Raw genomic sequence first — 21853 nt, 5'->3', positions numbered from 1 at the left:
TTAAAAATTTTAGGTATTCTGGGGCACTGGGTGGCTCAGTGGGTTAAGCCTCTGCCTTCGGCTCAGGTCATGATCTCAGGGTCCTGGGATTGAGCCCTGCATCGGGTTCTCTGCTCAGCAGGGAGCCTGCTTCCCCCTCTCTCTGCCAGTCTCTCTGCCTACTTGTGATCTCTCTCTGTCAAATACATAAATAAATAAAAATCTTTAAAAAAAAAATTTAGGTATTCTTACAATATAGCTTTAAGAATAATTAAAACATTAGCAGGAAACTGCTGGCACTTATTTGAATAATTAGTAATCTGAATGATAAATATCAAACAGTAATGATGTAAAATAATACAAAATAATGTTTACAAAACAAATTAAGATAAAATAAAAATATAAGTAACATACAGAAACATCACATGTACATAATAAATACTATAGTATTGTATAAAATAACACTGTTTTCAACTATTTATAAATAGCCCTATTTTGGGGGAATTTATAAAGAAAAGGGTACTCTGAGCCTATCGGAAAATAAGTTTTCACTACTTCTGAGAAAAGATAGGCAATAGGGTCAAAACAGTGGTCAAAAACCATCAACAGAGTTCTACATGAAACACCAAGAAATCTGTGGAATTAAATAACCTTAAGATGACAATGCTTTAGGCTGTATTTATCAGCATTACTATGGAAGCACACATCCTTTTTTTTTTTTTTTTTTTAAGATTTTATTTATTACTTATTTGACAGACACAGGCAGGGAGAAGCAGACTTCCCGCTGGGCAGGGAGCCAGACGGGGGCTGGATCCCAGGACTCTGGGATCATGACCCGAGCTGAAGGCCTAACAACCGAACCACCCAGATGCCCACACATCCCTTATTTTAAAACCAAACTGACCCAAAAAGTGGTTTTCTGATAAGAAAGATACAAGCTCTCACCTGAAAGAGCTTAAAGAGGGTTCTTCCATTGGATGCTACCATCTCTAAGAGCATATCAAACTGCTGTCCTTCAGTTGTCTCACTATATGGAGCACAGAGGGCAAAAGTAAGGAAGTCCAAGAGTGAACTAATAACTAGGGCACCAGTCCCATGATCCTGAAACAAAGTAACATACTGCCTTAGGACAGAAAAATTCAAGTAAAACACAGCAATAAAGTGCTTCTGTTACCCTATAAGTTAAACAGTAAATCCACTGCTTACCATATCTCAAAAGGAAAATAATTAAAATTTGGTCAAATTTCAAGAAAATAACCAAGACTCCTCAAATACACATAACTAAGGTTAATATGTTTAGTGTTTATATAAAAAGCAATCTCTGACAACATTTAAACAACTCCAACAATTTGCTCCTTCTAAATCTATAGGATGCCCATCTCCAAAACTGTTAGCCATGACTGAGGAGCCGATTTGGCTTAAATTTTTTTTTTTTTTTTTTAGAGCAGCTTATTTTATTTTTTACATTAAAGAAAAAGAAAAAAAATCTAAAGTCTTTGCAACTTATTTTTCCCGGATAAATGGATATAGTCCTAAAACAGAGTATTTTACTATTAGCAAATGACCAAGCTGACCAAACTGTTGTACAATCAATACTGACCAAAGTTGGAAGCTGCAATTAAAAAAAAAAAAAAAAACCTGCCAAACCGCACGTCTAGAATACCTTTCAATAATGTATGGTATCTCTCATTAAGACAAATTTAATTACAACTTACCACATGGGAATTAAATTTTTCCAGTAAGTTTTCCAGAAACTTCTTTGAAGAGAGAAGCGAAGCTTTGTTCAGCTGTTCTTGTCTTAAGTCATAGTCATCATGCATGGGCTATTGATTAAAAATAGTGGTAATTCATGAGCAGGCCCACATATTGGCATCACGTGAAAGTCATTTATAAAGAGTATTCATTAAATAATAAAAGAATTAAAAACCACAGCCTTTAAACTTGAAGGCAGAAAGGAAACTCGTGATAAGACAAGCAGGCAAAGTGAGATTCCCCCAGGGTCTGATGAGGCTTCATAGACACTGTGCCCAGCAAGTACCCATAGAGAGTACTGCACAAGGTACTCTCTTGAAAGTCACAAGTCTCCTCCGTAAAAAGCAAGTAACACCCATTTCCTCTCCCCCAATTTTATAATTTAAATTTGAAATGATAAAACTCAGCATTTATTTGCTTATTTTTTTTTTTAAGTGTTTAAAAGCAGGTAATAAAATGAGCAGCAAATACTTCTTTGTCTCTTCTGAATGGTGGAATAAATGAGAATGGGAAAAACATTCCAGTATGATGGTTAGGAGTAAAGATTCAATCCTAACTTTGCTACTGACCACAGCTGACCTCTAGCAAGGTTAAGCTGCTTCAGCTTTAAGTTTTACTTTCCTCAGCCACCCAAGTGAGATTAATAGTACTTAGCTCATAGGACTATTATGAAGCTTAAATGAGATAATTCGTGTAAAATATATAGCCAAAATCTAGTATGTAATGAGAGCTCAATGTGTTTGTTTCACACTATGGTATTTTATTATCCAGTTACCCAACTAGTTCCTTTTTTAAAAAGATTCATTTATTTATTGGGGCACCTGGGTGGCTCAGTAGGTTAAGTGGCTCCCTTTGGCTCAGGTTATGATCTCAGGGGTCCTGGGATTGAGCCCCACATCCAGGTCGTTGCTCAGTGTAGAGTCTGCTTCTCCCTCTCCCCTTGCCCTTCCCCCTATTATCCTCGCTCACTCTCTTTCACTCTCTCTCAAATAGTGCTGGGGAGCATGTGCTGAGGAGGGGCAGAGAGAGAGGGAATCTCTTATTAGTCCACGCTCAGAGCCGAGATAGACATGGGGCTCAATCTTATGACCCTGAAACCACAACCTGAGCAGAAACCAAGAGTCAGACGCTCAAACCAACTGTGCCACTCAGGCACCCCATCCCAGAATTCTTTCAATGGAATTATTAGGGTAGTAAAGATAGTAAAACTGACTTTTGAGTAAAAATGCAAGGTTTTATCCAAGTGATTACTTAGGTTTTATTCTATACCACTAAACTTGCCTGAACCACTTTAGTCCCATATGCTAAATACAACATTGAAGTAAATCAGGAATTTCAAAGTTATACTGAACAATTCATTGCTTTTCCTATATAAGCTGTCACCAACTTAGTTTCTTTACCCTCAGCTTTCAAATTTCTTTACCCTCAAATCTTGACCCCATCCTACCTCAGCATCTTGTTTCTTACATATTTGGTCCTATCTCTAACTTTGGTCCTGTCTCTAACTTCACCTCTAATAGAGTCTCCATGTAACATCTGTGAGCTTTAGGAAGTTCAAACCTAGTATTACTGATTCCCTGATGAAAAACCTTTCCGCTATTCCTTACTAAAGGATACAAATCTAGCTTCTTTGTCTGATACAAAAGGCTTCTGATAACTACATCTCTGCATACATCTCTAGTGGTACTCCTAATCCCACACACCTCCATACAAGCTTTATGATCTAGCCATTTCAATTATTTGCTTCTTACCCAACATGCCTTTGCATATGCTATCCCCTTTTCCCAGGAAATCCTTCTCACAGAGGGAAAATGCCTGCCTGTGCTTTAAGCTTCAGATCATTTGTAACATCTGAAAGATTGGCCTCGAATCTTTTGTCTTCCCCTCACCACAAACCCAAAAAACTAAGTGCTGCCTTTTTAGGGATCCCGTAGGCCCAGCTACTTTAGATTATACACATATGCCCACCTTACTGGACTGTCAGCAATTTCAAGGAAGGAACAAACTCTGTATTTCTAGTAGATAGCACAGTGCCTGGTTTTAAGATGTGCTAAACAAACATTTATCTGAATAAATAAACTGCCAAGAGAGCAATTTAGGAAATACAGAAACACTGAATTGAATTGCTACAATGAAAATCTGGGTTTGCGGAAATTTAAAACATCAATCAACTTAAGAAAAACCAGTCTCCCTTTAAAAAACACTACTTACACACATGAGGGCACAGAGCATATCAACAGCTGCATGGATTACTCCATTGTTGCTCCTCTTGAGTGCTTTTACTACCTTCACTCCTAGACGCTCTCGAAACCTGTGGAACAAAAACAAAACAAGAAAAAAAAGCATATAATAGCAATATCAGAGCATTATTTTATTATTAAAATGTAACATAGTAAGTCCTCTTGAGTTTCTATTGCATTCAGCAAGTACGGATTTTAAATTACACCTCTAGAACCTATCAGTTCCCATAACAGTTTTTTTCTTTGAGGGGGAAGATTTTTTTTTTTAAAGTTAATTAAAACTAAAAGGGATTTTGGGGCACCTGGGTGGTGTAATCAGTTAAGTTTCCAAGTCTTGTTTTCCACTGGGATCATGATCTCAGTGTTGTGAGATGGAGCCCCACGTTGGGTTCCGTGCTGAGCAAGGAGACTTAAGATTCTCTTTCCCTCTGCCCCTCTCAAGTAAATAAATCTTTTTTTTTTTTTTTAAGATTTTATTTATTTATTTGACAGAGAGAGAGAGCAAGCACAAGCAGGGAGAGAGAAGCAGGCTTTCCACTGAGCAGGGAGCCCTATGTGGGGCTTGCTCCTAGGACCCTACCTGAGCCATACTCAGACGCTTAACCCACTGAGCCACCCAGGCACCCCTCAAATAAATGAATCTTTAAAAACAAAAACAAACCACTTAACGGGCTTTAATTTCCTATTGAAAGTCATTTAAAAAAAAGTCAGTATGGGGCGCCTGGGTGGCAGGCTCCATGCTCAGCAGGGAGTCTACTTCTCTCTCTCCTTCTGCCCTTCCCCCTCCCTCAGGCTCACGGGAGTGTGTTCCTCTCTAATAAATAAAATCTTAAAAACAAATAAACAAGTCAGTACATTGCAGGTATGTAGGAGACAACAGTCACACCCCTCAGTTCCACTCACCCTCATTTATTTATGAATAAAAACTACTGTATCATTATTTGATATCAGTTTTAGACAGATATAACAAGATAAAACTGTTAATTATCTGCTACTTTGAGTTGTTTGTATTCTCTAAAGGATGTTCAAAGACAACTTACTTTGGAAGCTGAGTGAAGGCGAGAAAACCAGCTTTGGAAGCCACAAGCCTCCTCACAGCCTGGAACTGACTCTCAAGTTCTGCATTCGAAGCAACAACATCTCCCTCTTGGGACAGTAAAGCTGTTATGGCATTATTGATCAGTTTTTCTTTGTTTTCTGAGAAGAGACCCTAGGTAAGAGAAGAATGTTTCAAAAAGTTTCCATTCCTGAAGTTAATGACAATGAACAAATTATAACACAATTTATCTTACATCCTGCGTTACTGCATGCAGAACTCCACTATACGAAATATTAGCGTTGAACCTGAATACAGCATCTGCAAAGTTGCCATCTGTAAGATGAAAAGGTTCAAAAAGATTTAGAGGTTTGCATTCCTAATTTTTAAATTATTAAGGAGATGGATGGAAATGCAATTATACTTAAATCAATACTTACTTGGAGGTGTGGCTAAAAATCTGAGATGAAGGCTCTCTACCTCCTCATCAACAGGCATGCTGAGTAACCCCCATCGCTGACCTTTATGAGTTGGTGTCATTTTTACACAAACATCTCTGTTACCAGAGGCTCTTACTCCATCCAGCAAACTTGCTAATAAAGAATCTCTAAGCAAGGTAAAAAATAAACAGGTTTTAGGATTGATAATTAAGGGGAATTTTGATTCAGAATATAGCATAGGCCCTTTAGCAGGTAACCTACTCAGGAAGAGCTCAGGAGGGTACAAGGAGAAGCACAAGGGAACAGGGACTTTAAGAGAAAGCCTGGAATTCTACTACTAGCTCTGTTCTTTGCTGTCACATACCTTGTACAAGTTACTTAAGCACTATGAATGTAACACTTTTGGGTTTTTTTAAGATTTTTTTAAACAGTTTTACTGAGGCATAACTTACAAATAAAAAATTCAACCAATTAAAATGTACAGTTTAAGAATTCTTAGTGAATTTATACAGTTGTGCAATCATCCAATTTTGGTACACTTCCCCCACCCCCCAAAATTCCCGTGCTCATGTGCAAAAAACAACCCAGTCCCAGGCAACCACTTATTTTCTATCTCTGTAGTTTTGCTTTTTCAAGTAAGTTCATCAAGAGAATGAAAAGGCAAGCCACAGTCTACAAGAAAATGTTTACAAAAGCCATATCCGATAATGGACTGTTATCTAAAATACACAGATAACTCCTAAAGGTCAACAATAAGAAAACCAACTCAATTAAAAAGTGATCAGAAGGGGTGCCTGGGTGACTCAGTGGGTTAAAGCCTCTGCCTTCGGCTCAGGTCATGATCCCAGGGTCCTGGGACTGAGCCCTGCATTGGGCTCTCTGCTCAGTGGGAAGCCTGCTTCCTCCTCTCTGCCTACTTGTGATCTCTCTCTCTCTCTGTCAAATAAATAAATAAATAAAATCTTAAAAAAAAAAAAAGTGATCAGAAGTCCTTAACAGACACCTCACCAAAGAAGATACACAGATGGCAAATAAACATATGAAAACATAACATAGTTATCAGGGAAATGCAAACTGAAACAACAACAAAAAAGCCCCACACACCTATTAGAATGACCAAAACTGAACACTAATAATACCAAATACTGGGGAGGATCTGGAGCAACAGAAACCCTCATTCACTGCTGCTTGGAGTACAAAATGACACAGCCACTTTTGGAAGACAGTTGGCAGTTTCTAACAGAACTCAACATCCTCTCAGCATGAGCCAGTGATCACACTACTTAGTATTTACACAAAGTATATGTGCTGCCGAAGCAAGCACAGTATTTACACAAAGGATGAAAACTTCCGTCCACCCAAAATCTGCACACAGTTGTTTACCACAGCTTTATTCCTAACTACCCAAACTTGGAAGCAACCAAGAGGTCAAATGGATAGATAAACCATGGTCATGTCTAGACAATGGAATATTACTAAGTATTAAAAAAAAAAATGAGCTATCCAGCCATGAAAAGAGGAGGAGGAAATGAAAGAAGCCAATCTGAAAAGGTCACATAGTATACGATTCCGACTAGGAGACTGTGGAAGAAGCAACTCTGGAGACAGTAAAAAGATGAGTGGCTGTCAAGATTTAGGGAGGAATGAGAGATGAAATCAGTGGAGTGGCATTATTACTGCTGGAGAGGATCCCTGGAGATTTTTAGGGCAGTGAATATAGTCTGTATGATACTATAATGATGGACAAATGTCATTAAACATTTGCTCAAACTTGGCGGTCCATCAGTTTTAACAAATATATCACTCTGGAACAGGATGTTGGTAATGGGAGAGGCTATACCTAGTTAGCAGGCAGGGCAGTAGCTTATAAGAGGTATAGGAAAAAAATCTCTGTACCATCTGCTCGATATTGCTGTGAACCTAAAATACTCCAAAAAAAAAAAGTCTATTAAAAAGTCCATATAAACGGAATCATATAATGTATCGCCTTATGTGTCTTGCTTATTTTATATATCATGCATTTTTAAAGTTCATCCTTTTTACGGCTAAGGAATATTTCACTGTATGGATAATCAACATTTTAGCCTATTTGTTCACCAGGTGATGTATATAACAATTGTCTCTAGTTTTGGCTATTATGAGTGATGTTATTATAAACATTCACATGTAAGTTTTTATGTGGGCATATGTTTTTATTTCTCTTGGGGTAGATTTTATTTCCCTTGGAGTAGAACTGACATAGGGTCATATGATAATTATATGTTTAAGAAATTGCCAAACTGTTTTTTAAACAGTTTAAAATTTTACATCCTCACCAGCAACATATGAGAATCCATGTGCTTGCCAACAATTGACACTGCCAGTCTTTTTGATGTTATCCATTTTAGTGTACATGTAATGGTTTTAATTTTCCCTAATGAATCACGATCTTTTCATGTGTTTATTTACCATTCAAATATCTTCTCTGATGAAGTAGGTGTCTATTTGAATTTTTTTGCCCATTTATTTGTTTTTTAGTATTGAATTAAAAGAGTTCTTTATATATTCTAGAAATAAGAATTTAACTAGCTATATGTTTTCCAAATATTTTCTTCCTCTGTCTTGTCTTTTCCTCTTCTCAATTAGGTCAAAGTTTTCAATTTTGACAAAGTCTGATTAATCAGACTTTTATAATTGTGTTTATGGTGTTTCTGGTATTATATCTAAGGAATCTTTTCCTAATGCAAAGTCAAAAAGAAATTGCTTTACTTTCTGCAGATAGACTTTATTGGGAAAAATAGCATCTTCTTTCTAGGGATCAGAGTTAAACAATGTAATATACATAAAGCACATGACAAACTGTAAATGTTGAGATACCCTCCTCTGATTAGAACATGTGCACTATTCTTTTTTTTTTTTCCCCAGATGTTCTCTTCCTTGAATTCAGGACAGGAAAAAATACGACCTTTTGCTTAGAATGCCATTTTTGTTGAACTTAGATCAAAAGCCTTCCAAGGTAAGAAACTGTTACTGGTCATACTCCAGGAAGTAAAAATACTTCAATAAGGCCGTATTGCAGACAGCGGCAAAATGCACTGCAACTGTTTCAGCTATCTTTTAAAAACAGATTCAGTCTCAATCTATTCACAACAGCATAAAAGAACTTCCTGGAATGTAAAAACTACCAAACCCATGACAACGGCTCAGTATATGAAGGGAGATCAAGTCATCACAGTACAATAGCTATAAGTGGTTTATCTTCCAGTAGGAGTTTATGAGCTATGGCATCTCATAGATTTTCATGGCAACAGCCAATCACAGTAATATAAAATTAATCAGGCACATTCCACTGGAAAATTAATAACTAGCCTACTGATGCAACTTAAAAAATTTTAACTTTTAATTTGCTGCTGTTATCCAAACAATTTAACAATGAAAGTGAGAGACACTATTTTAAAATACCTTAAAAGTATAAATTACAGAAACACATTTTATTTTCATCATTCCATTTAAAATCAAATCACCATTTTTATTCTCTAGAAATTTGAAAACCGAATGAAGTTCATTTTTTTTAAAGATTTTATTTATTTATTTGACAGAGAGAGATCACAAGTAGGCAGAGAGACAGGCAGAGCGGGAGGAAGCAGGCTCCCTGACTCCGGCCTTGATCCCAGGACCCTGAGATCATGACCTGAGCCAAAGGCAGAGGCTTAACCCACTGAGCCACCCAGGAGCCCTAAAGTTCACTGTCAACATGCAACATAATAATATTGTTTTTTCCTAAGTTATATGATTTCAAAGTTCTAGATTATAAATCTTTGCTCCTCTTCTCTGATGGAGGACTTTGCCTTGCATATACTAGGATCTCAAAAGCTTGATGAATTAAAGAAAAAAAATACCTTTCTGTTGAAGAATATTTCCGTATTTGCCCTTTTATAAATTCAATGGTAAAAACTTGTGGATTTTCTGAGTCACAAACCAATGCAAATACCTAATGAAAACAAAAACCAAATTCAACAAAAGATGTTTAGTTTTACGGCATTTCCTTAGAAGAACTACACATCATCATTTTAGCTTACAAAAGTGAATATTTAAAAACTGTTTATAGTATCAGAACTTAAGAACTGCCTAAAAGTCTCGTGCAAATTTTCATATAATTGTTGAATCAAAAGTTCCATTCATTCTGTATCTCGAAAATAAATTTTATAATATTCATTGTTCTAAGTACAAATATAATAATGTGAAGAAAGATTCTCATTCTCCATTCTTTAAGCATTAAAAATGCTAAAATAGAAAATAATTCTAATTTACCAATAGGAAGAAATGTCATAGGCTAATAACGCCAAACTTACTTCTCCTAAAGGCTTCAAAGTCGCAATGTTATAGGTTGCTGGATCACGTTCTACTAGACTTGTCTCTGTAAGTGCTAGAACTCGTTTTACAGGTTCCTTCAAACAAAATTGAGATACATTAGAAAGTCACTGAAGAAAAATGTCAAAAGCAGATGAACAAATTTTTGTTTTTAACACAGCATCTTACCGAATGCCTAGGTGATATTTTTTGGACAATAAACTCTGCTAAAGATGTGATGGATTCATCAGTGCTGTATTTTCCAAAGCGAAGATTCAAATATTGCTCAAATTCTAAAGGTTCTTTTCTGATGCGCAGTGAAATACCTATGTAGTTGCCAGCATGATCTATTGCACTTTTGATAATTTCTTCTCTTTGCTCTGATGCAAATAAATGCTGCATAAGTTTTGAAATTTAAAGTTAGGGTTGAAACAACTAAAATGTGACCATTTTGAATCAACTCACAGGAAAGAGACTGAAATAGCAAGTCTAAAGAAAAACAATGGTATTTGATCTTATCAAAGGTAAATAAGCAGTGTGTTGTGGTTTTCTAAGATTTTATTTATTTGTTTATTTATTTATTTAAGAGAAAGAACGAACAAGCAGGCAGAGCAACAGGCTGAAGGAGAAGGAGAAGGAGGCTCCCCACTAAGTAAGCAGCAAGATGCAGGGCTTGACCCCAGGACCGTGGGATCATGACCTGAGCGCCCGAGGCAGACCCTTAACTGACTGACCCACCCAGGTGCCCTTGCAGTGTGTTGTCTGAACCACTATCACACTAAGTTAAAATCACAAAGTCTGGGATATAAAACCTTGCAAATAACTCACTGTAAGGAAATTATCTCATAACTTCTCCAAGTCTGATTCCCATCACCATGTAGAAAACAGCATGCTGGAGCTTCCGGAAGAGGTCCAGGGACCCCAGCCAAGTCCAGTGGGGGTAGTGGGTACTACATGGGCAGGATTCCCAATTTCAACAAAAGTAGCTCTGACCTAATATTTTTAATATAGTGGGTTTTCCTGAAAAATTACCTTGAAGAATGCTTAAATGTTTACAAGCCATTGGCCAATGGACATTACAAATCAACCTCCAGGAGTGTATTTACAAAGCTACTGCTACTTGCATTTGATAGCTGGGCCAGAATACTGAATGTGCTGCAAAAGACAGGGCAGGAGAGTGCCGTGCAATAAACAATGAACAACTGTCCTGTCCGTAGTCCAACAGCTCCCCTGCTGAGAAACAGTGGTTGCAATCACGTTTTAAAACCCGATTTTAGGGGCACCTGGTTGGCTCAGTCAGTGGAGGGGGCAACTCTTGATCTCAGGTTTTTAAGTTCAAGCCCCATGTTGGGTATAGAGTTTATTTAAAATAAATACATAAAATCCTAAAACCTGATTTTATTCCCACCTGCTCAGGATAGTCAGTACGTATGCGGAAGGTACTAGATAAAGTTTTGCTGAATGAATCTATCATGGTATCATATTTATAGTGAATTCATTCATTTTAGCTAGTGCCTTTTAAAAGGCAGAGTATGCTTAGAAAGTAGATGATTAAAACTAAAATTGCTTGATGCCATTAAGCAATAAAAAACTGTTGCCAATTGAGGAGTATCAAACAATTCTCATCTTTAGCGTTTACCTTATGCATTGTATGGCTTGGCTGAATTACTGTGGTATAGTTGTCCCATCAAGGTCTATAATGCTATATGTAATCCTGTAATTAGACACATTTTCCACGAAGGATTTTTTTTGGGGGGGGGGGGCGGGGAGAGAGTACTGCAAGTGGGGAGGAGTGGCTGAGGGGGGCAGAGAGAAAATCTTAAGCAGGCCTCACCCCCAGCACAGAGCCCGATTCCGGGTCCGATCTCATGACCCTAAAATCATAACCTAAGCCAAAATCAAGAGTCAGATGCTTAACCAACCGAGCCACCCAGGCACCCTCATGACCCGTCATCCCCCCACCCCCACTCCACACCCTCCCCAACAAGGAGCCCCCTTCCCCTCCCCCAAGAAGTTAATCATTACAAATTTCGCTGTCCATGGAAGAGGTAAGCCCTTGGACAGCACTTCAACAACAGGCTTTAGGCTGTTCTAGGGTGGGAGAGGGAACTAATTTTCTCTTTGGGCCTTCATCTTGTAGGTCTAGACTCAGAAGTAACAAAATGCCTAGATGTGTGCTCCTAGATGAAGGACACTAGGACATCACGTGGGCAAAGAGCAAAAGATAGAAAAAGGTCTGTGACTCTGAAGAGCTAACATATTTTGTAAATCAAATAGTTTAGCATCCCTACCCCATTATCACTCCCTTTATTTCCCTTCTGCTACCTTATAACCTCTTGTGTATCTACAAGTTCCAGGCTTGCCCTGGCTCTGCTACCCAGAGAAGGATAATTTATCTATACAACACTAAATCTTGGAAGTAGTTGTTCCCAGGCAGCTAAGATAGCTACAGAAATTAAAATTCTCAAGAGAAAGGAACCTTGAGAGTAAGTTCAACTGAGCCTTTCTTGTGCAAACTCTATTGCTCATCTTTGAGATGCAAGGTTTAAAGAAGACAAAATGTTTCTTATTAAAAAAGATGGTCATCAGAAAAGATGGTCATCATCTATAGCTCAGCTTCTATTACTCATTAACAAATGGGGTCTGAGCATCTTAAGCAGCTTCTACCGTACCACATAATTCACATGTAATTCAGGATTTCAAGACAAGAACATGTAATGAACTCCAAATTTGAAGTTTCAGTGAATATGCAGATTTCAAATTACAAACATCTGGGGAAAGGAGGGGAGACTATAAAAATAAAAAATCCAGAATTACTTTTTCAAAAAAAGCTTAGAATCTTTCAGTTAAGACATTAATACTAATGAAAATAACAACTGTAACTACCACTTATTAAATACTAAGCCACATATTATGCTAAACATCTACGTAAGTTATCTCACAGGATCCCCCCAAAAAACCCCAAAAAACAGGAAACAAAAACCTATGTCATACATATTACTCTCCCCACTTTTTAAAAATATTTATTTGAGAGAGGGGGAGAGCATGAACACAAGAGGTGTGAGGGTCAGAGGGAGAAGCAGACTCCCTGCTGAGCAGGGAGCCTGGTACAGGACTTGATCCCAGGTCTCCAGGATCATAACCTGAGCCAAAGGCAAATGCTTAACAACTGAGCCACTCAGGCGCCCCACTCTCCCCACTTTAAAAAGCTCTAAGTTGGGATTCAAGTTCAGGTCTTTTTGGTAACAAAGCCTGTACTCTTAATACCAAACTTTCTTCCAGAAAACTCATGTGAATTTTGAAAATGAAGTGTAAAAACCCTGTTTTCCTTCAAATGGTCATGCCTCTTTTTAAATGACTTTTTAGAAAAAATACTACTTACCAATCTACTAAATCCTCCATAAAGTATACAAAACCCTCCTTGATAATCAGAGAGATCTACAAAGCCTTCAATATTTCTATAGTCATAGGAACAGAGGACTTTGTTGGTTGCAGGATTAATTTGGTCAAAGCCTCCAGGAGTTACTTCTAAAATGACAGGTTTTCTTGTATCACTCCAGTGATGTTTATAGCAGTTATATCTCTAGAGAGAGAAATAATATTACTTTTAGGTTCATATTTAAGCTTACCATACAATAAAGTTACATTTAATGTATCACTCACTGCTAAAACAACCAGAAATCTAAACAATGTTATAAATATTTAGAGCTACCATCCAAATTGTTAAAAACATTAATTTCAGCTGTTTGGAGGTTTGTATTTAAGTAACAATGTTCACTCAAACTGAAGATACTATATTTTTTTTAAATTAACAAAGGTTTGGGTTACAATATTTTGTGAAACAATTTTGAGTAAGTCTTATGCAAATCTATGAGGATAAAAAAAGAAAGAAAAGGAAGTCCTAAAAGAAATGTTACTCTGAAAGCTTCACTGGGAATAAAAATTTCAACTTGTGTTGATGGATTCTTTTAATTCAGCTTACATACGGAAAAGAGGTTAAGTCACATTTGGGGGAAGTTACAGTGTTCAGTTTAAACAATCTGACCTGGTTCACTATGTTAATATAGATTTTCTTTCTACACACATAAAAATGCTGATACCCCATTTGACCTTAGGCTTTTCTAATCACACCAATAGAAAGTTAAAAATCTGACTGCACTAGCAAGTAAAATTCCACTTAAGATATTAACATTCCTTTGTAAATTAAAGTACCTAGTATCAGAAATGATTAAAATGGTCAACATCCATTTACTACCCAGTTTTATCCTTAAAAAGAAAAAAAATTTAGGTGAGGCTGCTAACCAAAATGTTAATAAAGACAAAATGAGGCAAGGGAAAAGAAAGCAAGTGTCAGAGGTGAAATGAATATCCCCTCACCCATCCAAAAAGTCCACAAAGTTTTCTACCCAAAAATATGAAGAGGAACACATGGTCAATTACAGGACTCCTCAGGTAAAAATAAATTGGTTGACTCAGGAGTACAACTATTTCTAATACTTACATGAGAGAAGTTCTCTTGTAAGTATTCAGAAAAGTGAGTAAGGCATTAAGTAATAAACACCTCCACAACACCCAAACACTAAACCCAGCAATGAGCCTCAGTTTGGCTCATGATCATATGACATCAGGTCCCCTGAGCATTATTGATCGATGGCATAATAATGCACATTATAGCTCCATAAAAGGAATTCTGCAGAAAGACAAAGGGCATACATTAACCCAACAATATATTTAGAACCTTGCTTCTGAACCAAAGGATGGACCAGTGCCACTTCTCTCCAGAAGGGAAGCCACAAAAATGGCGGTGCTTTTCCAAACTATGCTTGTTTGCATTCCCTAACCCACTCTGCAGGATAGTCTCTATTCCCCCCCAGGTGATAATCAACTGTCATAATGAGCTGGGCTGACGGAAACACATCATTATCCCTCCAGACTGTAGAGGCAGAAAGAGACTTAGAGATCTGATTTAGAGTACATCTATGGACAACTGAAGACCTGAGGGTCTAATTCAATTTATGCAAAAGTATTTGAGGGCAGAGCATTTAGGCGAGGAAGAGGTGCCATTTATTCCTCATTAAAACTAGGCAGACTGACTTTCAGACAATCTTTTAGAGACACTGTTTCCACCTCAGTTTTGAAAAGTATTAAGTGGCTAAAGTTAACTGATATAAAGGGGAGCTTATAAACAAAATCTAAAAGTACGTTTTTGGAAGCAGTTGTTTTCCGAACAGGAAATGGAGGAATATGGAAAACTCAACTGCTAACATAAAGTAATTAAAATAAACATACCAAATTACAAATTTTTTTAAAGATTTTATTTATTTGACAGAGAGCGATCATAAGTAGGCAGAGCAGCAGGCACAGAGAGGTGGGGAAGCAGGCTCCCCGCTGAGCAGAGAGCCTGATGTGGGGCTTGATCCCAGGACCCTGAGATCATGACCTGAGCTGAAGGCAGAGGCTTAACCCACTGAGCCACCCAGGCGCCCCCCCAAATTATAATTTATACAAATCTGACTGTGGCTCATGAGGAACAAGAAACAAGCAGCTTGCCAACTGCCATTAATCTATTTTAAATGGCTCCTGGGCAGCCAGTCAGTTGCTTGACTTGACATCAGTGAGGCTTCTGGGATGCTAAAACTAGCAGCAGAACAACCATAGGAAGGATGCAGGCTTAAAAAGACAAGGAAATGATGCTGCCAGCTTCTCAGAATTCAGTTCCTGACTTTTACCAGAAGCCAGAGTTCTGAACAATACTACCACTTTAGGCATTATTCTGCCCTCCTCCCCGTCATAAAAGAGATACCTTCTCATGGAAAGAAATTTAGTATTTTAAAGGAGTGAAAAAAGCATAAACTTCCATCTGCCCTCTTCAGAAGTCTCTGATTTAAATGCTACTGTAACATGACTAGAAAACAGCTGAGAAAGTTATGAAGATTCTAATAAGCACCTGTGACTTCCCCAAAGCTGCCAGTGCACCCACCACTCAAAGCCTTATGAGCAGCCAGATCCAGTGCAAGAATATAGAAGATAGTTTTGATATACCCCAAACTTAAAACCTTAGTATTTCTGAAATAGCAAAATCCTACACCAACTAGAGCATGTTCCAACAGGTATTATCCACAGTGTGATGCTTACTGTTGCTGTTTAGAATATTGAATAAAGAGCACATGAATGGTTATAACACTGGTTTGAACGTTCCATAGTTCTGCCTGAAAACTTTTTCTCCAACCATCAACATTAACAATCACAAATCTAATTCCTGTTGGAGTTTCCTGTTAAACTACATTCATCTCTCACACAGTGCCACATTAAATGATGATTCCTTTTTTCCCTTTAGCTTTGCCATAAAAGAAACACACAGCACAGCATGATTTCTGTAATAACAGGCAAAATTAGAATAAAAATAGGTATTAATAATGTTAAATACTTGCCCTTCCTGTGATTTTTCCTTCTGAAAAATCAGTTCTAAATCTCTGAAAGAGAAAACATAATCATAGTTTATGACAACAGACTGGTAAGGAAGAGTCACAGTTTAGTCCTTTCTATCTAAAACATGTAAATCTCAACTTGGTAACACTGATATTAAAAAATACTGGATGTTATACTTTAAGACTGTTCAATTAAAAATGTGTGTAACTTCACTGAAAAACAAAACAAATTAAACAGAACTGCTTTGCTCTGTATATGCTCAAAAAGTCTAAACACTATTAACTATACAGGATTTTTCGGCCTTTCAGTTAGAGAAAGTGAAAGTTTCACAGAATCAAGTTAACAGTCAATAAGAAAAAACAAGCAGTGTGGGAACAAAGGTTCATAACATTAATATCTGTACTTTAATGTAACTGTTTCATTAAAAAAAAAGAACAGAGAAATTTAGCTTACTTATATGGAACTGTTCTTACCAATGCTTCTGTAAGAAGTTCTGTTCTGTGCTCTGTAGAAAATTTTAAAGTTTCTGACTTTTTCCCACTGCCTTTACGAAATGTGAGGTTGAATTCCGTTCCTTGTCCTTTTCCAACAGGACTGATGCTGCAAATGTCTCCATAAGGCCACTAACAAAAAGAAAAATTCTTCCAACTGATGCTAGATTAAATACTATTTTTACTTTTTAATTTCACAATCACTGATTAAATGAGAAAAATCTTACAAAATAATACAGAGCCTAGAAGATGTTATATCTTACAGTAATTCTGTAACAAATTCTTTTAAAGGCTTTCAGTTATCAGAGACAACAATAAAAATCCCATCCGCATTCCAATTTTAATGATTAATGACATTAATCCAAAGCAATTAATATACATAAAAGTGAAAATAAATGAGGAATAAAATTTTATAATTACCTACAGGTCTGTTAAAACAGACAAAAAGGAATCTGTGAAACATGCCTAATTTAGAATTAAAAATAAGCTAGAATATATTTAAATTTATTTACTATCCATATTCAAGGTGGTCTTGCCTTTATAAATAGTAATCCTACTTCCATAACAAGTATTTTTCACCCACTGCATTGTAACTTAATTTACATATGCCTTTATTGCAGTTCCAATAGTCTTTAAAATTATAAAGAACTGGTGTAGTGATTTACATAAAAGAGATGGCTACAATCAAAAGCAACATATCAAAAAGTTATACTACTTAGAGCCTAGAAAAACATTTGTCACTAACCTCTTTTATTTAATAATTTTTGGTACATGGCATGAAGTATTGTATTAAGCATATCAATCTCTTTCAAAGTTGACTCTTCTAACCTAAAATACTGATTTCAGGCCAAGGAAATCATGGGTCATTATCTGGCTTTTAAAATTCAAATGAAGTTCAAAAAATGTCTAACAGCTTCTAATATGATTACCTGATTTGTTACTTCTAAGGTATTAGGATTATATGTAGTAATCGCATGGGTTCCAACTGAAAAGACACGCTTATACCTACAAAGAAAGACAAGTACTTAAATTTAGTCTTAAAATAAAAACAAATTTTATAATAAAATATATGCTATTAACACAAAAGGAACAGTTCAACAAATGGAAATGTATAAGTTGAATAATGCTAACTAAACATAGCTTAGTTTTATATTCTAAAGTGTTATTAAAAACCTACCCACCACCAATCACTTGACTGTGAACCAAAAAGATCTTTAAGTAGAGAAGTAGGATCTATGCAAGCTTGAGTTGTTAGTATACATGAAGTTAACAACATACTGCCTGAGGACACCAAGATTCTAAATGGAAAAATTTTATTAAAAACAATAACAGCAACACACACTAATTCTTTAGAAACATCCTTTCAACAAAACTGTGATGCAAAGAAAGGAAAAGCTATGGCCTGCAACTGGTCAGTCACAGCAATATTCTGGAATCTTAGTAATTTCTATTTAAGAAAGTACCTATTACATTTAAATGTAGCCATTTTATAGATGTAGGAAGCCTACACCACAGACAAGCAAGTTTCACTTCTCACTTCACTTCCTTCACTTAAAGTAACATCTAAGGAGAAAAATCACTTGGATATCAATAATCCTTTAGGAGAGGAATTCATAATGATAAAAATTGAAATTGAATTGGAAAAACTTAAAAATCAAGAATTAGTCTTTAAAAATAAAATACATAAAACATCAGCTAGTCTAAGAAAACATAAAAACAAAATTAAGAATATGTAAGAATTTATAATCATAGATACAGAAGAAATAATGATGTGTGTAACTCTATGCAGATAAATTTGAAAGTTACAAATAAATCAATCTCTATACAGAAGAATTTAAGAAAGCTGCAAAGAATTACAACCTACATAAGCACCATGGCTCAAACAAGAAGATGAACCTTAAAGAACAGGTAAGTCCCATGCTTCTTAAGTTGTTTCAAGAAACAGACTAAGAACAAACAAAGTTTCTCAATTCTTTTAGTGATAACTAAAATCTGGTAAGACAACACAAAAAGAAGAAAAAAAGACACTCCAATCTATTTTTAAAATAAATATTAGCAATAAGAATCAAGTAGCTCAGGGCGCCTGGGTGGCTAGGTCCATTAAGCGTCTGCCTTCGGCGCGGGCCTGGGTCATGGAATTGAGTCTGGCATTGGGCTCCTTGTTCAGCGGGGAGTCTGCTTCTCCCTCTGCCTGCCACTCCCCCTGACTGTATTCTCTCTCTCTCGCTCGCTCTGTCAAATAAATAAATAAATCTTAAAAAAAAAAAAATCAAGTAGCTTATTAAAATAGCAGTACATACCATGACTAGAGAAGGTTCATTTTAGGAAAACAGAGTTCAATATTAGAAAACTCTATTAATATAAGTGGTCATATTTAATGAAGTTTCTATTTGTATTTTAGTTAAAAGATTCTTAAATTACCAAAACTGGATGTTAAATACAATCAAATGCCTTTTTGATATCTATGGAACTCATGTTTTTCTGCTTTAAGCTACTAATACAGTAAAAAGACATACACATGCCTTAAACCAACTGCCATTATCAGACTTGAGGGTAATGTACTAGAAGGATTTCCACTGAGATCAAGAGAAATCTTTCACAATTTAATTTTTCTATTTTCATTTTCTTCTAATTAGTATATAATAAAAAGGATGATGTTATTTCCATTTGGGGAAAAAAAAGAAAATGGCAGATTTTACTAATCTTTACAATATAGTCATTAAAAAAGTATGGCAATATTACAAATATTTTTTTCACATGTCTAAAATGGAGTGGGAAATGATCTAAAGAATGCAGATACCTTCTTTGAATATAAGAACGTTCATTTGCTGCTTTCTAAAGCCAGGTGAGGGTTGAGAGGTTGGTGAAGTACATGAGGATTAACCTAAACAGCTAAAAAGTCTCAGAACTGCAGAGGCTTTATTACAGAGGCTTATCAATTAACAGGGAAAAGAAAGAAGATCTTATTGAATCACCATCTGCCTCAGAAGACTGCACAATGAAATCAAATATCTGACAGAAATGTGAATTCACAAATTCTAACTTTCAGAATCATCTAGAAAGTCACACATGCCTATTTCTATAATCCTGAAATGGAAATACAGAATTTGTTTACTTTACTTCGGGAGTAAACATAGAAGAATTAAATGCCTGAAACGTTTCCAGTGTCAATTAATGTCACATTCAAAGTCTTAAAGGCTCTCAGCTAAAAAGATATTCTTTTCGATTCTAAACTAATTTCCTCCACACAACTAAAGCCCTTCTAACATCTTTATCATGTAACTTTTGTCTAGATCAGTACTGTGCAAAAGAACTTTCCAAGAAGATGAAAACATTCTATATCTACACTGTCTAATGAGGTAGCTATGAGTCACATGTCACGACTGAGCACTTGAAATGTGGCTAACACAAGTGAATTTTAAATTTTATTTATATTTAATTAGTTTAAATTTAAATAGTCACAGCTGGTTAGTGACTCCTATAACTGGAGAGAGCAAATTCTAGATCCATCAGCAAAGGATCCTGGAGTTAAGTGTCCACTAGGCCCAAAATACTGTCAAGACTAGTGAATTCAGACCTATCTTTCAGACAAAATACTGAGCTCTACAGCCTTCCTAAGAAGAAAGCTATAAGGAAATTCTTAAGAGAATTCTCTTCTATTCTCCTCTTTGCCCCCCCAGAACGGCCGCTGCACTTTATTTAAGTATAGAACAAATACTTCTAGGTCATTAAAAACACCTTTAAAAGCAGCCCTAAACCTTCAGAGATTACCTGTAAAGCCTCCTTAGATACCAGATTAAGAGATTAAAACCTAAATGATCTCACATGTATTGTGTGTTACTCACAACACTTGCAACCTTGAGAGGGTTTTTTTGTATCTTTTACTAAGTCACTGGTGTCCTAAGTCATAAAGAACAAAATTCCCTAAGTTCAGAGAGGTACATGTCTTCATTATCTTGAAACTCTACCTCCTCACACAGGACACATATGGCACATGCTCAGTGTTAGTCATATAGCTTAACAGGCCAACCAATCATAAATCAACACACATTCAAATACGATATGTTCATTTACTCTTGTTTTTAAAAAGAATGTATGTCAGATAGCAACTAATTTCACATCAGTTTTTTACTCATAACCACAATAACATCAGGAAATGACAAAGGTCTTATTTTTATGATACCCCCATTTGCTATCTGCAAAGAGAAAATGCCCCTTATAAATTATAACTTAATTTGCTATTCTTGTGGGTTTGAAATGAATTTGTTGGCTAATTACTTAAAATTATCATACTAAAGGCTCTTATAAAATATAGCTATATTAAAATCAAATAACAAAAGGAACAAGGACTAAAGTAAACAAAATGTATGAGAAACTTATGACAGATGATGCCATCTACATAACATGAAGAAATGTACAAACACCTTTTCCCCCAACTGAAAAATTAATGTTCATTATTGACTTTACTTATTGTACTTGTTTCTGTTTTACTCATGAACTGAAGTTATACATATCATTAAATGTCTATAGGGAATACGCGATTTTCTTCTCTCAAGTTTTCATAACTCACAGATTTATTCTAATATGATAGCTTAATAAATAACATAATTTACATAACCCACTAACATTAATGTTTATTTAGAATCAAGAAACTAAAGCTAATATTTAAATACACATACTTGAGGCACCTTTTCTATGGGGCATTTTGCTCCCATAACAACTGGAGGTAAAGAAAAGAACAAGTAAAAAGGTGCTAATGATATTGCTGACAGAGATGAGAAAGATCATCTGAAACAAAGACCACTGAAGCAAAACCTGGGGATGTAATCCAGTTTTGAATATGACAGGTGATGTTCAGATTTTTCAAGAGACTAAACTTTTATTAATCTACATTAAAATGAACACTCCTGTATTATTCTAATTCCTGCAGATAAAAATATGCTATGCCATTCTTCTTTTTTTAAAGTAGGCTCCACACCCCATGTGGGACCAATGCAGAGCTTGAACGTACCCTGAGATCAAGCCCTGAGCTGAGATCAAGAGTCAGATGTTTAACTGACTGAGCTACCCAGGAGCCCCTATGTTACGCCATTCTTAAATCTTATAATCCTTACAAATACTGCTTTCCTCTTTGAAATACGTTTCATGACACTACTT

At 36.1% G+C, this 21853-nt stretch overlaps 1 protein-coding gene across 2 annotated transcripts in view; it reads right to left on the bottom strand.

Annotated features, from left to right (window-relative positions):
• LOC111155013 (DnaJ heat shock protein family (Hsp40) member C13) overlaps nucleotides 1-21853 on the bottom strand; it is a 119100-nt gene that overhangs the window by 69523 nt on the left and 27724 nt on the right. For both annotated transcript variants that reach the window (XM_022515006.1, XM_022515007.1), the window contains exons 3-15: nucleotides 17626-17701; nucleotides 16679-16828; nucleotides 16208-16249; nucleotides 13159-13359; nucleotides 9966-10172; nucleotides 9779-9874; nucleotides 9326-9417; nucleotides 5448-5614; nucleotides 5264-5343; nucleotides 5012-5181; nucleotides 3943-4042; nucleotides 1695-1802; nucleotides 925-1080 (exon numbers count right to left, since the gene is read on the bottom strand). In XM_022515006.1, the coding sequence (XP_022370714.1) occupies nucleotides 925-1080; nucleotides 1695-1802; nucleotides 3943-4042; nucleotides 5012-5181; nucleotides 5264-5343; nucleotides 5448-5614; nucleotides 9326-9417; nucleotides 9779-9874; nucleotides 9966-10172; nucleotides 13159-13359; nucleotides 16208-16249; nucleotides 16679-16828; nucleotides 17626-17701 (1645 nt within the window). The remainder of the gene's footprint in view (nucleotides 1-924; nucleotides 1081-1694; nucleotides 1803-3942; nucleotides 4043-5011; nucleotides 5182-5263; nucleotides 5344-5447; nucleotides 5615-9325; nucleotides 9418-9778; nucleotides 9875-9965; nucleotides 10173-13158; nucleotides 13360-16207; nucleotides 16250-16678; nucleotides 16829-17625; nucleotides 17702-21853) is intronic.

This window comes from Enhydra lutris, unplaced genomic scaffold (genome assembly GCF_002288905.1).
Source record: "Enhydra lutris kenyoni isolate GAN:26980312 unplaced genomic scaffold, ASM228890v2 scaffoldscaffold39, whole genome shotgun sequence".
NCBI lineage: Eukaryota > Metazoa > Chordata > Mammalia > Carnivora > Mustelidae > Enhydra > Enhydra lutris.
This window is presented reverse-complemented; position numbering and strand designations above follow the sequence as displayed.